The sequence below is a fragment of the Cynoglossus semilaevis genome, chromosome 16 (assembly GCF_000523025.1).
Source record: "Cynoglossus semilaevis isolate Cse_v1.0 chromosome 16, Cse_v1.0, whole genome shotgun sequence".
In the NCBI taxonomy this organism is placed as follows: Eukaryota; Metazoa; Chordata; class Actinopteri; order Pleuronectiformes; family Cynoglossidae; genus Cynoglossus; species Cynoglossus semilaevis.
In genome coordinates, this window is record NC_024322.1 from 9,630,725 (window position 1) to 9,645,468 (window position 14,744).

The following is a 14,744-nucleotide window of genomic DNA, read 5'->3' on the forward strand; positions in this document are numbered from 1 at the left end:
ATATCATTGGTTAAAAAGCAGCCCTAAATCATTACAGAGCCTTCTCTGGAAGTTACAAACTTTCAGTCCATCACCATGGTTAAAAACAAAACAATAAGTATCCTAAATAAAAATAAAATACAGTAGGTTTTCAAAAATATGTACACTGAAAAGGCTGAGCAGAAATTGACCTCCACTCTTTTAAATAGTTTTCTGTGCTTCCTGTTTGTTGTTGTTAAATTACTGTGTTTTTTTAGTCTGGAAACACATTTGTTGCATGGTCATTTATGTTTGGACAATTCCAAATGAAGCATTTCAATGGACACCAGTTTTATATATATATATTTACTTTTTTTTTTCAAAATCATTATATTATGTCAATGGACACCAATTATATATATTTACTTTTTTTTTTTCAAAATCATTATATTATGGTATTGTTATCTACGTTACATTTTCTGTGTGTGTGAGAAAGTCCTGGTGGCTCAGGACATCATTGGTGCATGCGCAGCCACTGAGGGAAAGAAATGAAAAGGCTAATATGCACAAAGAAATTCTGCACGTCAAAGCAGCAGAGGCAGAGTTTTACTTTGTCGCTACTTCTTAACGACTACACTAATATTCCTGAAGACTTTGGTACTAATTTATTTACAAGTACAATTACAAAAATGTGCATCAGGCTCTTTCAGGAATCAACAGGAAAATATAACTATTTTCTGATGAGCAGCCATCAAATGGTTTTGCTTTTCTTTTTAACCAAATATTTTTTGAGGTTAACCAGTTAAAGTGGAGCCCCTAAATGTTTCTGTCTGATGTCATGACACACGGATAATGTGCGAGGAATATGCACATATCGTTAACACTGCGTGCCATTTCATTCCCTTTGATTCCTTTGTGCCATTTCACTTACGATCGTCTCGGATTTAATTTTCATAGTTTGGTAAGTTGAGTCACAACAACCAAGGTGACGGCCTAATTGTGCTTCGAAGAAATGATTTAAAGTGACGTCTAATGTTAGCGATCTGCGAGTTTATCCATGGCTTTAAAAAGAGTAACCTATATCAACTCTGAGGAATGGTTCCAAGTTCCTGTAAAGACAACAAAGGTGGGCCAACTCTCAGAAGTCCTCATCAGTGAGTTTGGCCAAAGAGACCAACAGCACATGTGCTCTGCCATCTGCTGTGTCCCCTGATTCCCTCCAACAAACTTTTTTCCTCAGTCTGACCTGAAGCAGCGTGCAGTCCTAATGAGATCAACATTCCTAATGTCACTGGTGCTTCTTCTTCCTTGTCACGTCACTTCATCAACAACAGGCAGCAGCAAAACAACCTGAATAATTACAGTCTGCAGCTCTGGGTTCTGGGCTTTAAGGTGTCAACAAGTCCTCCATATGAACCACCGTGTGGTCTGAGCAAACCTGCAGGAAAATATTTCCATATGAAAAAAAAACTGACACTGTCATCACATTAGACGATAATCAAATACAGATCAAATAAAAAGCTAAAATATAAGCATCTAAGTACAGCATGTAAACACTACCTCCTGTTTTCAAGTGAACATCAACCAAAATGTGCACCGCCATTTCAATCCTTCAAATTCATACACAAAGTAAAAATAACTCTGGACAAAAACAGTGACCTGGTGAGGTGTAAATGCCTCATCTGGCCACTGAAGACACAGGAGTCTATTTCGCGCTTTGATTACTGTTTTCACTTAATAACTTTGTGTTTCTACTGTAGTAATCTTTATGTCTATCTGTAAAATTGTGGTTGAAAACTGAAGCACAGTGCACCCTCAGAACCTTAAACCTTTGTACCTTTTTATTCATTCAGTATCCCCTATAATTCAATGTCCTCTTTGTTCCACTCTGTCTTTCACTACCGCTCTCCCTGTCTCGCTTCCTGTCTAAGCAAACAGAAGGATAGATGGACGTAAAGAAAGGTGTCTATTCTGGTATGGAGAGAAAGGAATAAACAACATCCTGTGTCCTTAGAACTCGAGATGTTGCCTGAACAAAATGTGTGAGCAGATGAAAACAAAGAGTCTCCAATAATTATTATTTTATTATTATTAAATTAGCAGTGGTTAGAAAAACAGTGAAGGTAAACGCTAATATTCTTGATCCCACCTTGATCATGGATTCATTTGCTGAGCTCATTCACTTCACCTTCTTGTCAAAATATATTAGCCGGAGTCTGAGGTTGGTGAAACTCACTCCTCATTTCAACACTAGGCTACACTGAGTCCATTTAATTTGCTTTCAAACAACTTAAAATTAAACACAACAGCGTTTGCTTTTGCACCTTGAACTAAGATGGTCCTGGATGTGAAGACTTTTCAAAACCACTGTGTGTAATACTCATTCCACACGAGCAGGAAGTGAAGGAGGATAAAAAGGAATTGATATGAACGTTGGGATTATTCTATAAATCTGTGAATTGTGTAAAGTCTGTCCTCTGTGATTTTAATAATGTCCCAGGAGGGTTTCGTGAAAGGAATAGCCGAGCTCTTCACTCAGGATAGTACTGGCATCAATCAAAAAAATATGAATGACAGTATTCCTATCACACTTTGGGTCATGTCAGAAGCCATTATGAAAGCCATGCTCATGTTTTAAATAACCGGGGGATGCAGATACAGGGGAGTGTGTCCTTGGGTGAATGAGGACAGGTTCAGGAGGAAATGAAATCTCGCTGACATAAAAACAGTCGACAATAAAAGCAGGCGAGTACAATGGTGCGATGGTATTCTTCATCCTCAGGAGAGTCAGCGTGTGGGGAGGAGAGGACAGGAATAAGGGTAGTGGAATAGTTTCACACTGCGAACAATTGTGTCAGTTCTTTGAATGTGACACCGCACTGCACCGCAGCACGCCACCTTCGGACTTGTGTGTACAGCAGGTTAAATGGCGTTGAGGCGGTGGCGAGATGTGGCGTGGCACTTGATGTTGAAATACTGAATGAAGTTTACAAAACTGCTATTTGAAAATCCTGGTCGATGTAGGAAAAGGCACAGAGTAGGTGTTTTTTTTTTAAGACTCATTTGTCAATCTGGAAGGGAATAATAAACAGCAGTTTTGACAACGGCTTCAGTGAAGACTTCAAGACTCAGCTGTGCATTCATTAGAATAAAAATAAAAAGAGAATGAAAAGATGACTGCATTTTAAGAAATATAAGAAAAAACAAGACATAACCAAAGCATCTCAAGAACAAACATTTAGATATGTGCAATGGACAGATATGAAATATACTGGTTTAAAAGTAAAAATGTAATCAAAATCAATATAACAATAGCAACTGTTCCTCTACATTATCTCCATGCAGTTTAAGGCAATTAATCAAAAATGTATAAAAAAAAATTTTCAGAGTAAAAAAATATCAAAGACTCACTATTTGAGAAATAACACTTTAAGGCATTCACCTTAACCACTCAATACACCGCCTAGAAAAAAAATAATTAAACACCTGTTTGGCGTTTTCAATAGTCCCTAATTATTTAGGAAAATAAATACCTGTTTAAAGGGGAGTTCAATGTGATATTTAAAGTAGTCTTTTACATATTGTGTGACAAGACACTAACTGATATTTCATATTGTGTGACAAGACACTAACTGATTTCACTAAGTAGTAGAGGTCACTAAGCTAAAATGTCAATATTAGAACTCTCCAATGACGTGTGATCAGGATTAGACTCAGCACTGACATGGCCTGAGCACCGACTGTCAGGGTTTGATGCAACCGTGGCCCAAACCTGGGCTGAGTACATAAGATAGCAGCTCTGAACTTTGGATGGTTCCAGATAACGAGTTATATTTACCTCGTCCCACAACAGTGGGGATGTGGCGTAGTATCGTGATCAGTTGTTTGTGTGCTGTGTGCTGTGTGTGTGTGTGCGTCCTGTCCACATACACCCTCCTCCACCTGTGTCACTCAGTGTATTGAGAAATATGTGTCACAGAGGAAGAACTTATCTCTCTGCTATTTGTGATTGTTCTTATTTAATCTGTCGATGACGGTAGACCCAGAGGACTCCAGGAACACATTGACGAAATGTTTCTTTTTTCAATGTGATTAATCAGCAATGAGGAAAAGGTCAAAGGTTAGTATCGAAAGTGGTCACAAATTCCTTCCAACATAGACTGTTACACTGGTCTGATATTAAAGTAATATCCATGCCAATCAAAATATTGCAAAAAACAAAACAAAAACAACGGCAAACAAACATCTGACCGATTCCATAAAACAGTGTTTCTCAAACTTCTTTCCTGGGGAAACAAACTTTCGCGACCCAAGTTAATAGACTTTATTCGTAAACTCCTGGGAAACATGATGCAAGACGACCCCAAAAAAAAAAATCTCTTGCGACCCACCTCAGGGTCCCGACCCAGTCTTTGGGAAACAAGGCCATAAAAGGCCCCGCCCATCCATCTATGTTGCACCTCTTAATCCTTTAAGGGATTATGTGGGAGAAATGGAAGCATTCCCAGCAGGTAATGGGTGAGGGTGGGGTTCTAACCTGGAGAGTCCATCAAATATTCACACTCACATTCACATTGGAAATCTGATTAACAGTTGCTGTGTCTTTGTCATTTTCCATTCAATTCTAGACCCCAATTGTTGAAACAAAAAAAGAAAAAAAAAGAAAAATGTAATTTACTTTAATTAAAAAACACCCAAAACATACTTCATTGCGACAGGTGCAAGTTTGCAACCCAAGTGAGAATTCCTCTGTCGCACAGATCACCGGTGTAGGAAAATCATTACAGCAAAGACGATTATATGGATTTACTTAACACCTTGTGCAGCACATTTACAAGTGACAGGCGCAGCATAATCAGCATATGTAGCACTGGGTCTGGCTTTGATATATCTGCAGAAGTATGTAATAAAAAGCCTAGTGGACGCTCGAGAGGACTGGTGTGGATATTTGATCCGTGTGGGCAGCGGGCCTAGACTCCTCTGAGAATTAGACCCGGGCAGCCAAGCCACTCTCGCCTGCGTCACCTTGCTAAGTAGAGCATGGCAGAGGACGGCACTACAGGTAGCAGCTGGCGGCTGTTGAGAGACCTAGAGGGAGCAGCCTGAGACCTGAACTGATCATTACATTTCACCAGGCATTTACAGCTTTACCAACAGGGGCTGTATTAGTTCTGATACCTGGTTACGGGGGACGTGCTCTCTGCTCTGTCTCAGTACCAGGAAGAGGAGTCCACTGAAGAGTGGACCACAGACTGCTCCTCCCAGCGGGCACCACCACGGACTGTCTTTGGTAACAGTGTAAAGGCAAACAGCTTTCTCCAGTTGCACACCAGGTCTAGTCAAACATTGTCAACAAGACATGGAGAAGCAGACGTGTGGCTAAAGATAGATCCAACGACAGCAACAAGACATTCGAGGAGTCTTTATTTCATGATGCCTCGCTTTTTGACAGGCAGATGAGGTGTTGGGGGAAAAGTACAAACTGTACGTCACTTCCAAAACCAGAAATTTGATTCTCGTGTCACTGAGCATTGATCCTGGGGATTGTTTTCTGAAGGCAGTGATGATTCCTGAATGACAAGACTGTACCGGAAAAACACGGACATCGTGTTCAAAAAAGGAATCATAAATCAAAGTGAAGATTGTCAGATATCAAGGGAGGGATGCGGCAAAAAAAATGACTGAGCGAGCCTACGTACAGGAAATACGACACGTCTGATGGCATGTTATCATTCATGATTCAAGGACAGCAGCTCAAAAAACTCGATTGACAATATTGGATGAAATATGTTTAGAAGTAAACCTGCGAGAAAAACATCCCTGCAGTGTCTATTTGCACAAGATAAAAAGAAAAAAATATGATCAATTGGTGCTTTAGAGCAACATTTTCTGTCAGTGTGACGGCGCTAACTAACATGGTAACAAGCTGGATTAAAGACGTTAAAGTTAAGGGATTTATTTACCAAAGAGTGTTTTTCGAATCACTGTGATCTCAACTTTAAACCTTCAAAATTCAATTTCTTTTTTTTTTCTATTTGCCAAAAGTGAAGAAAATGCACCTGGTGCTCCAAAGACATTTTGGCTGTGACAAACTCACAGAAGAACAGATAAATAATGACTAAACGGTAGAAAGGTGTTCAAACATTCTCTGTGGCTCCAGGGTAGAGTTTAATTGGACAATGAAGTGAAGGCATCACAACAACATTTAAGCTCTCGACGACGACGACGAGGAGGATGCCGTTCCTGTCACAAAACAAATGGTTTTTAAACATCGATCCGCTTCTGCCACACCATCCCAGGAGAAAACCTTTGGCTCGTTTCCTTGTGTTTCACATTAAAAATCATCTTCAGCGACTTTGACAAATATTCATTCACGTCATCCTCTCAAGAGCAGTCTCTATGGGATGAGAGCTCCTCACGTGTAGAATTGGTTTACAGCGCTCCTAGTATTTTAGATTTAATTTACTGATGAAAATATCTTCTTCTGGGGCGTCAAGGAACAATACTGGAGGTAATGCTGGTTCCAGATTGAAAAAAAATCTGCACAGGTTGAACACAACGGTCCTTGACAATGACAGACAGCGCGTATCAGTAAATTATGCAACACCTGCTCAAGGAAGAGATGTTTCATGAAATATGGAATTAAATCATTTCAAGCTTTTTGTTTGTCTGTTTTTATAACTGACACCGAACTGAATTTAACCTCCAAGTGTACAAATATTCCTGAGTATAAATGCCACAATTCTGCATGTAACTGTGTCCTTGACATTTGTGTTGTTTTAAAGTTGTGTTTGGGTTCTTACAACAAATTATTTTATAAATCAGAATTTATAAGAATTGTTGGATAGGAACATATTTTGAATTATTAAAATGACGTTCCTTGGAATTTAAAAATCTTCATTTGAACACGATGCAGTACATAATATATAAACTTTATATATTTATCGTATTTGATATTATTTTGCAGTATTTTTTTCAATCCACTATTTCAACTCTAATCATTTCTATAATTACATTATTTCTAATTGATTAGTCACTGATCTGTGAACCACCAGTTGAGCCTGAGCTATGGATAAAATAAAGTGAGTGAAACTCAGTCTTCCATTACAAATGTAACATTTGTATATATGAAAGGCACAAACCAACGTCATCTAATAGTTTAGCCCAGGAAACAGACAGAAAATAGCAGTGAACCACGGGAGGCAACGCTACTGGATAAGAAAGTAGAACCTGATTTGAATTAAAGTCTGAGAAGGTTTTTCACTGCGTGTATAATGTGAACTGAACATTTTCATTCCTAGTTTTATGTCTTCCCTTTGAGTAAAGGGTGCAAACTTGATAAATTATGATCCCATTTGGAATAAAGCAGATCATAAAACATTGAGTGGGCACCACATGTGCCTGACAGCTGCGACCGTCCTGTTCGACTCCTGTTAGAGTCTGGTTGCAGGCGACGTTCGTGAACTGTCCCATTTAAAAACTGGAAATAGAAATTCAATGACTATTTTGTAATCGCTTCATCACTCTGTGCTGCAACTGGATTCCTCCTTTCATTTTTAATATTGTGTCAGATTAAATAATGGCTGTCGTTTCAGAGCGAAAAGAGCAAAGTTCTGCATCTCTCTGGTTTTAAATAATCCTGATTAAATAAGCAACGATCAGAGTCTGGAACTGAATCCTTTATAATCAGAACTCTAAATAGCTCAGAACTGCTATCGACACAGCTTTGTTTACTTTCCCAGCCTAAAAGCTGTTTTGGCTCTGAAGAGACTGAAATAAAAGTTCATGACACCTCAAAATAAAAACAAACCATTTTGCTGGGTGTCCAAGTGCAATGCATTTATTACGCCTCCACTGGTATATTTATACTAGGAAACATGGTTTGCAATGTTTGCCATGAAAATGAAAACGCAAATGTTATCCTACTTAAGATTCTTGGTATGATCTAAGCTATCTCGCTCTGATTACAATGTTGTAATGGGGAAACACTCCCAGGACAAAATGTTTCCTTGCTCAGAGGGAACACCCGCTGAGAGCGCACCCATCATGTGGCCATTTTGGCACTCATGAGCATGATTGATGACACAGGAATGGAGGCTGCGTCTGAGAAATCCCCTCGGCTCCCGAAAAAAAAAAAAAGTGATGATTGTTTGCCTTCCCTCTTCTCTGATAGTATCTCCCTCTGATGCAGAGAAGGACACATCCACCTTTTTTATTTCAGCAAAAATCAGCCTTAAATCCTTGAGTTGTACACAAACAAATTCAAAGATGAATTGTCAAAACAACAATTTCAATAACCTTACTATTTAATAGACAATTATAAGATCTGAGATGGTTGAGCTGAAAAGGCATGACGCACCACAAAAACATCAGTTTCAGGATCGTAGTGCTATGCAGATCCAATGTATCTCTGCCAGTGACTGACAGGAAGGTCACAACAAAGTGACAATGCATCACAGCCATGCTGCAGGAGCAAACAAAGTCACCCAGCAATTTCCCTCTACAAGCACCTCCATTTAGCTCCTTTTAATCTCCCCCATCTCATTACATGACAGTGGAGAACCTGCGCACATTTCACGCTTCAGTAGAGATCATTTGCCTTATTGTTCAGGCAGCCAGGGATCACACTAGATATCAACAGCATTATTTCGGTCCCATCTCCATCTCCCAGTTTGGAGTAAACAGCACTGCACGTCAGGTGACAGCATGACAGAATAAGACATACAAGGAAGTTCCATTGAGTCCAGCAGTTGGCTGTGTGACTCACTTTCCTTATCTTCCAGTCTTGTCTCAGACGTTGAGTAATCCACTGAGTGGAAACTGAGAAGAAAACCGAGGAGGTAAAAGTGGGAGCGGGTCTCCTCTCTAACTGGAGCGCTGAGGAGCGGCATTCAAAATTGAATTTAGGGACTTCGTTTGAAATTGAAAGGGTTTTTAAGAGTTTGGTAGGAGCCAGAATGTAGCAGGTAATAAATGCAGCACGAGGCAGGTGCTGCTGGCATTTCTAGGCATGTGAACACATACAGCAATCTGATTCTCATGCTCCCATGGTTCGAAATGCCTTTACTGAGTTGTTGCTGACAGCCTCCAGCCTGCCCCGGTCAGCAGGCAGAAGCACTGCAGTGGTCCTGTGGAATTACTTTATCAACAGAGCCTTTAGGCTCAACATTATAACAACATACCAGTCAATAACACTGACTCCAATGGTGTCACTTCACCTGACCTGGTTCCTTTTCTTTGACCAATAGCACAATAGTCAAAGCCACGAATTTTTGATTTTTGTTCTGCTGTTATTATAGTTATTTTTGTCATGATTCATCAACGAGTGCCTCACTAAAAAGAGTGAAAAAAGCTAATTTGACTAATCTGTCTGGAGATTTGTGAAAAACAAATTTTCGGGTTTGTATGACAAAAAAATATACAGATTTAAAGAAAAAAATGTATAATATTTTAGGTAGATAAATGTAATTAAATGTTTTTTTTTTTAAATCAGGCTAAGACAGATCATGCTCTTACACATACGCTGCATACACAATGCATTTTTGGCACATTTCAAAATCAAACAAAGTAGTGAAGCCCTATAACAACAATATTAATTAAAAAGGATTGCCAACACCTCACTCGTAAAACAAATGACAGCAACAAACAAAGGTAAAACCAATGACAGTATTTCTAAACAAACAGCGGCAGTTGCTAAAGTAAAAAAAGCATAGTGGCGGTAGCATTTTTGAATGCTAAAGTATCAAATCACCATCTCCCTGAATTAACACTGTAACCACAAAGGACGGGTAGCACAATATTCAGCGAAAAGCAATGTACAAAGATTTCTCATTCACAGTTAACTAACTAGCTAACAGCTAATATGTACAGAAGGCCATGTGCGGCAGCGTAGCTGTAGCGTGTACAGCTTCGTTGCACCAAGATCACGTGATGGTACTGACATTGCCCTGCCCTCAGTCAATGTGGCCAATGTATCATTTTCAAATCAAACGTCTGATTAATGCACGTTTGAAAAGCTACAGACAGTCAGTGCTCTTCCATTGGTTTGACAAGATAAATGCACGTTCCTCCCACCAAACATGGGCAAATGCTTTATGAAGCCTCTTTTTTTAGACGGACATGTTTGACAAACAATTTAAAACAATTTCTGTTCACAAAGACCAAAAAGCGGCAGAATGGGTATGTTAACAATGACCAAGCAAATCAAATTGTTTCACACACTGGAGATGAATATAGATGGATTTAAAGTTAAGCGTTGGATCTTGGACCTAAAGATGCACGTCTGTCAGAACAGTTTGACTTTAGACTGCTGTGTTTATCAGATGATTTTGATTTTAAGAAAAACGAGCACGTAAAGAGCCGCCAGTTCACATTAACGTACAGTACGTGGAAACAGAATGAGTGTCATTTGTATACAGTAAATGTAGCGCTAACACTATGTGACGTTTTTTTCCCAACCGTCTGTGAGTTAATAGAGTGTGATAGCAGCTGTAAAGCTGACAGAAACAATAAGCGGCACAGGAGACTTCAAGAGCCGCCCTTCACTGCAGCTCACAAGGACTAACTAAATCTACAAGTAATGGAATATTAACTCAGCTCTAATGTCTTGTTTGGACACGGGTATCCTAACCCTGTCAGTATTTGGAACAAATAACACTGAGTACCAGCTGCATTCAATTATCTGGAACATATTGTTATTGGTTTTTTTTCCCTTTACACACGATACCTTGCCTTTAATTACATCGCATTAGAGATTTTATAAAACAATGGTTCGCAAATAATGGGCTGCATCCCAAATTGTACAACAAGGATAGATGCTGACGGTCAAGAGATTACATAATTCCATTGATGCCAGTCCCAGAGCAACACACCTTCTGTTGAACCTGGTTTTATCACATTTTTCCAAAAGCATCTAAATATTCACCATCAAACATAAACTCCTTCTCTTTTGCCAACACATTTCATCCAAAGGAGCAACAGCAACTGTCCCTCCCTGCTCGGTCACTGTCGGATGGATGCAGCGGTAACGAGACAGTGGAAAGAACACGGGTATCTTTCCTCAGAGCCAGTGATGTGTTGTGTCATAATAAGATCCACTGTTAGAAAAACACCTTCAACTGTGTAAACATCATCCTCCCCTATTGTTTTAGATACAAAAAAAAACACAAGTTGTTTTTCTGACTGTTTCACAGCCAGTTTTAGATCTCTGGCCAGTGGTCATTAAAGTATAACACCTGTGGGGAAACAGTATAAATCAGGTTGATACTAATTTCCATCATCAATGTCATCATCAACAAGTCAAAAAATTCTAAGACAGATGTTAGAATTTGGAAGGAACGCGTAAATCCTGTCTCTCATTATGTCTCAAACCTCAGATTTTGTCCAGACACCTATTTTTATTTAGACATTTGAGTCTAGAGCTTTATCTGATCAGGTTCAGGTTCAGGTTTCAATCCCAACAAAGTTCAAATCAGAGCTAACATCAAGTGACTTGAAAAATAAATGAAAGGACATTTTAAAAAGAACTTGATTGAAATAATAAGATTGGAAATGGAGGGAATGTTTTTGAAAAAAGGCTTTGTAATAGTATTCTAATAAATTTCATTAAAAAAAATGTTCAGTCTGTTATATAAATATTTTAACTCCCCCGTTGTATGAAAACCCAGCAAATTTCCATTCCAGCTTTTTAAAAGGTAGCAAAAATACCAAATGGGTATTTTTGAACTATTAGCTGCTTCCTCTTTCACTGAAGGTGTAATTCAAATTGACTGCAATATTGTTTGCATGAGTGAAAGGCAGCCAGTCACTCAGTCAAGCTTCAAGGACATGCCCATCAGCGTTTGCAATTTGCTGAGATCTTGATAACGTGTTGTCGCTCTGGCAGAAAGGTTATGAGCCATTCAAAGACCTGATCAAAAGCCTCCATTCAGGGTGACACCAATTGGAATATGAGAGTGAATTTCTCACTCGTCTGGAAGATTAGTTGTGATGTCAGCGACCTGGAACCAAAAGGCGTCAGTCAGTTTGTGATCCAGCCCTTCTCTAAACAGGTGGGCTGGATGTCAAATCAGCCATATTGTCAAGCACCATTGGCCTTGAAGCATAACAGTGACAATTAGGAATGGGGCAACTCAGCAAGGGCAATAAAAAACCTGAATAGACATAGACTAATGTAGACTAAAATATATTTATATATAGAAATGGAATCTCTGGAATCTTGCAACTTTTAAGAATGACAAGATTCATTTTTGGCTTGTCCCTTAATCAGGGGTCACCATGGTAACGGTCTACATCATGGCCAGGGTTTTATACTACAAGAGGCAAACAATCCTCGCTTTCTGGGCCAGGTGGTAATTGCACCAAGAACTTTTGCATAACAACACAAAGAAAAAGAAAAGGTTGCTTTTTTTGGTTGCTTTTTACTTTTTTAGACCGTTGACAGAAACCAGTCTATTAATTCATTTATCTTGAAGCCAATCCCTGCAGACACTGACTCAGTGATGGCGAGCTACGCCCTGGACAATTTTCCTGTCCATCACAAAGTCCAATCTTGAAACCAACAACCACTGACACTCAGACTTACACCTATGGTCAGTTTAAAGTGGTCAGTGTGAGAAAACCACCGGGAATACACAAACTCCACACTAAAAGACTCAACCTTTGAATCGATGACCATTCTTGCTGTGAGACCACATCGTGAACCCTGTGGCCCAACAAAATTAGAGTTTACAGGACACTGATGCAGATTTTTTTTAATTACTCACAGAAGGTAGAGGCTGAACTTAAGTCGAGCCACTGATTCATGGCCATGGGCAGAGTATTGCAGCAGCCAGCAGTTCCACTTCACCTAATCATCTCATCTTTTGCAGGAACCTGAGTTAATCTGGTCAGTTGACCGTTCATTATCTCTGCTTGGTTAGCACTGCCACAAACCAGGGCCAGGCCGGGACTTAAGGCAGCGGGCTGTGGGGGTCTGCCGCTGTTGACGCTGCCTGTTATTAGGGGATACGGTTCTCTCAGCATGAATATTCAATCACATTTACTCTTGGGGAGTTGGGAGGTGTGTGTGTGTGTGTGTGTGTGTGTGTGTTGGAGTGCTTTAAATGCTGATTACAGCAGGGTATGTCACTTGTGTGGTGCAGGGCAGTGGGATGCAGGAGGCGGCTCCAGCTGTTGCTCTCCATCCTGTTACGTCAATTAGGACAATTTGGCAACAGTAGGTAGAATAAAAACAACAACAAAAATACTTTGGGAGGAATAAAGCTCAACCCAAGTGGAGCTCAGAGCAACTTAGTGAGTGACAGGTGGTTGAGGTTCAGTTCCCGGCATCATAACTGATATAGAGGAGGGTTAATGAACCACACAGATGAGCATAAATACTAATAAATAAATAAAACCATAATGCCGTGCATGTGTAGGCAGGACTTGTGGTTCTTACCTGGGATCTCCTGCAGAGGAACATGTGCGAAGCTGAAGCCTCTGCTGACACAAGCCTCCCGCACCTCGCTGCAATTCCTGGCTTTAAAATCTGCTCTTGCTGCAACCCACAGCACAGAGAAAGTGCAAAGGACGGTCTCCGGTCTCAGCATTGTTCACCTCAGTCAAGATCCTTATTGTTTAGAGCTTGTCCTGCAGCAGCCAGTGAAAAGTCCCTCTTCCTGCAGCAGATCCGTTTATTCTTAATGAGCGGGCGTTTTTTTAATGGTCGCAACTCCGATGATCAGTGACTACCAACACATTTCCTAAAGTCAACGTGGTTTCTGGTGCAACCGAGAATGATTAAAAGTCCCCAGGCGCCGCAGTCAAGAGGAGAGAGAGCCTGTGTGTGTGTCTCTGTGTGTGTGTGTCTGTGTGTGTGTGTGTTTGGAGGTGCCTCATGAATCCACGCTTCGCGTTTCTCCCTCGCCGCTGTTGACTCAACTTGCCTGAGCAGACGAAGCCTCTGGCAGCTGTGCGCAAGTGGCAACGCTGTGTGTGTGAGAGAGAGAGAGAGCGGGAGAGAGAGAAAGAGAAAGAAAGAGAGAGAGAGAGAGTACGGAACGCTCCGAGTCGTCCAGATCAAATGCACTAACAACGCAAAGCGCAATACAAAATATGGAGTGGAGTCCAGCCTCGTACGTTTGTGTAGCGGCTGTGGGGGTGTGGAGAAACACAAGGTGGGCGAACAGAGGCATATGATAACATAACACTGTTGAATATACAGGTGCAAAAACGTGTTTTTCTCTTTTTCTTTTCTCCACATAAGACAAACACAGACTGTAGCCTAACGAGAGAACTATGGCTTTACTTTAGTTGTACACAGCAGGCAGATACTGTCAGACTGGACACCAAACAGTACCTGCTCAAATACTATACTTTAATGTCAGATTATATTCATTTCTGCTAAGGTGGAAATGAAAAAAAAAAACATTTTTTTGATACAGGCAAATAACCAACAAGTATAACGAGAAACTTATACAAAACTGAAATGAGAAACAGCCAGGAGCAAACACGACACAGTAACAGGCTGCATTCCAATTCAATTCAATTCTATTCTATTCAATTCAATTCAATTCAGTCTGTATACAGGGGGCAGTTAGTAATGTGCACCCAAATCATTCAGAGCTCCGTTGACCTGTGCTCATCAGCACACCCTACAGGAGAGGTTTGGTGAGAGTGTTTTTTATACTTTTTCTCTTTTTTTCGGGGGTGGGGTATTTTAATATTCACTGGGTTAAACCAATATATATTCTTTCAAAACATTTACTGCCTTTTCTGATAGTTTGATAATGCAATGACAAACTGTG

At 40.1% G+C, this 14,744-nt stretch overlaps 1 protein-coding gene across 1 annotated transcript in view; it reads right to left on the reverse strand.

Annotated features, from left to right (window-relative positions):
- The window catches only part of gpc6b (glypican 6b), an 84,737-nt gene extending 70,517 nt beyond the window's left edge, over positions 1-14,220 (reverse strand). The window contains exon 1 of the mRNA XM_008328538.2: positions 13,397-14,220. Within this exon, the coding sequence (XP_008326760.1) occupies positions 13,397-13,547 (151 nt within the window). The 5' untranslated portion in view covers positions 13,548-14,220. The remainder of the gene's footprint in view (positions 1-13,396) is intronic.
- Positions 14,221-14,744: the final 524 nt, after the last annotated feature.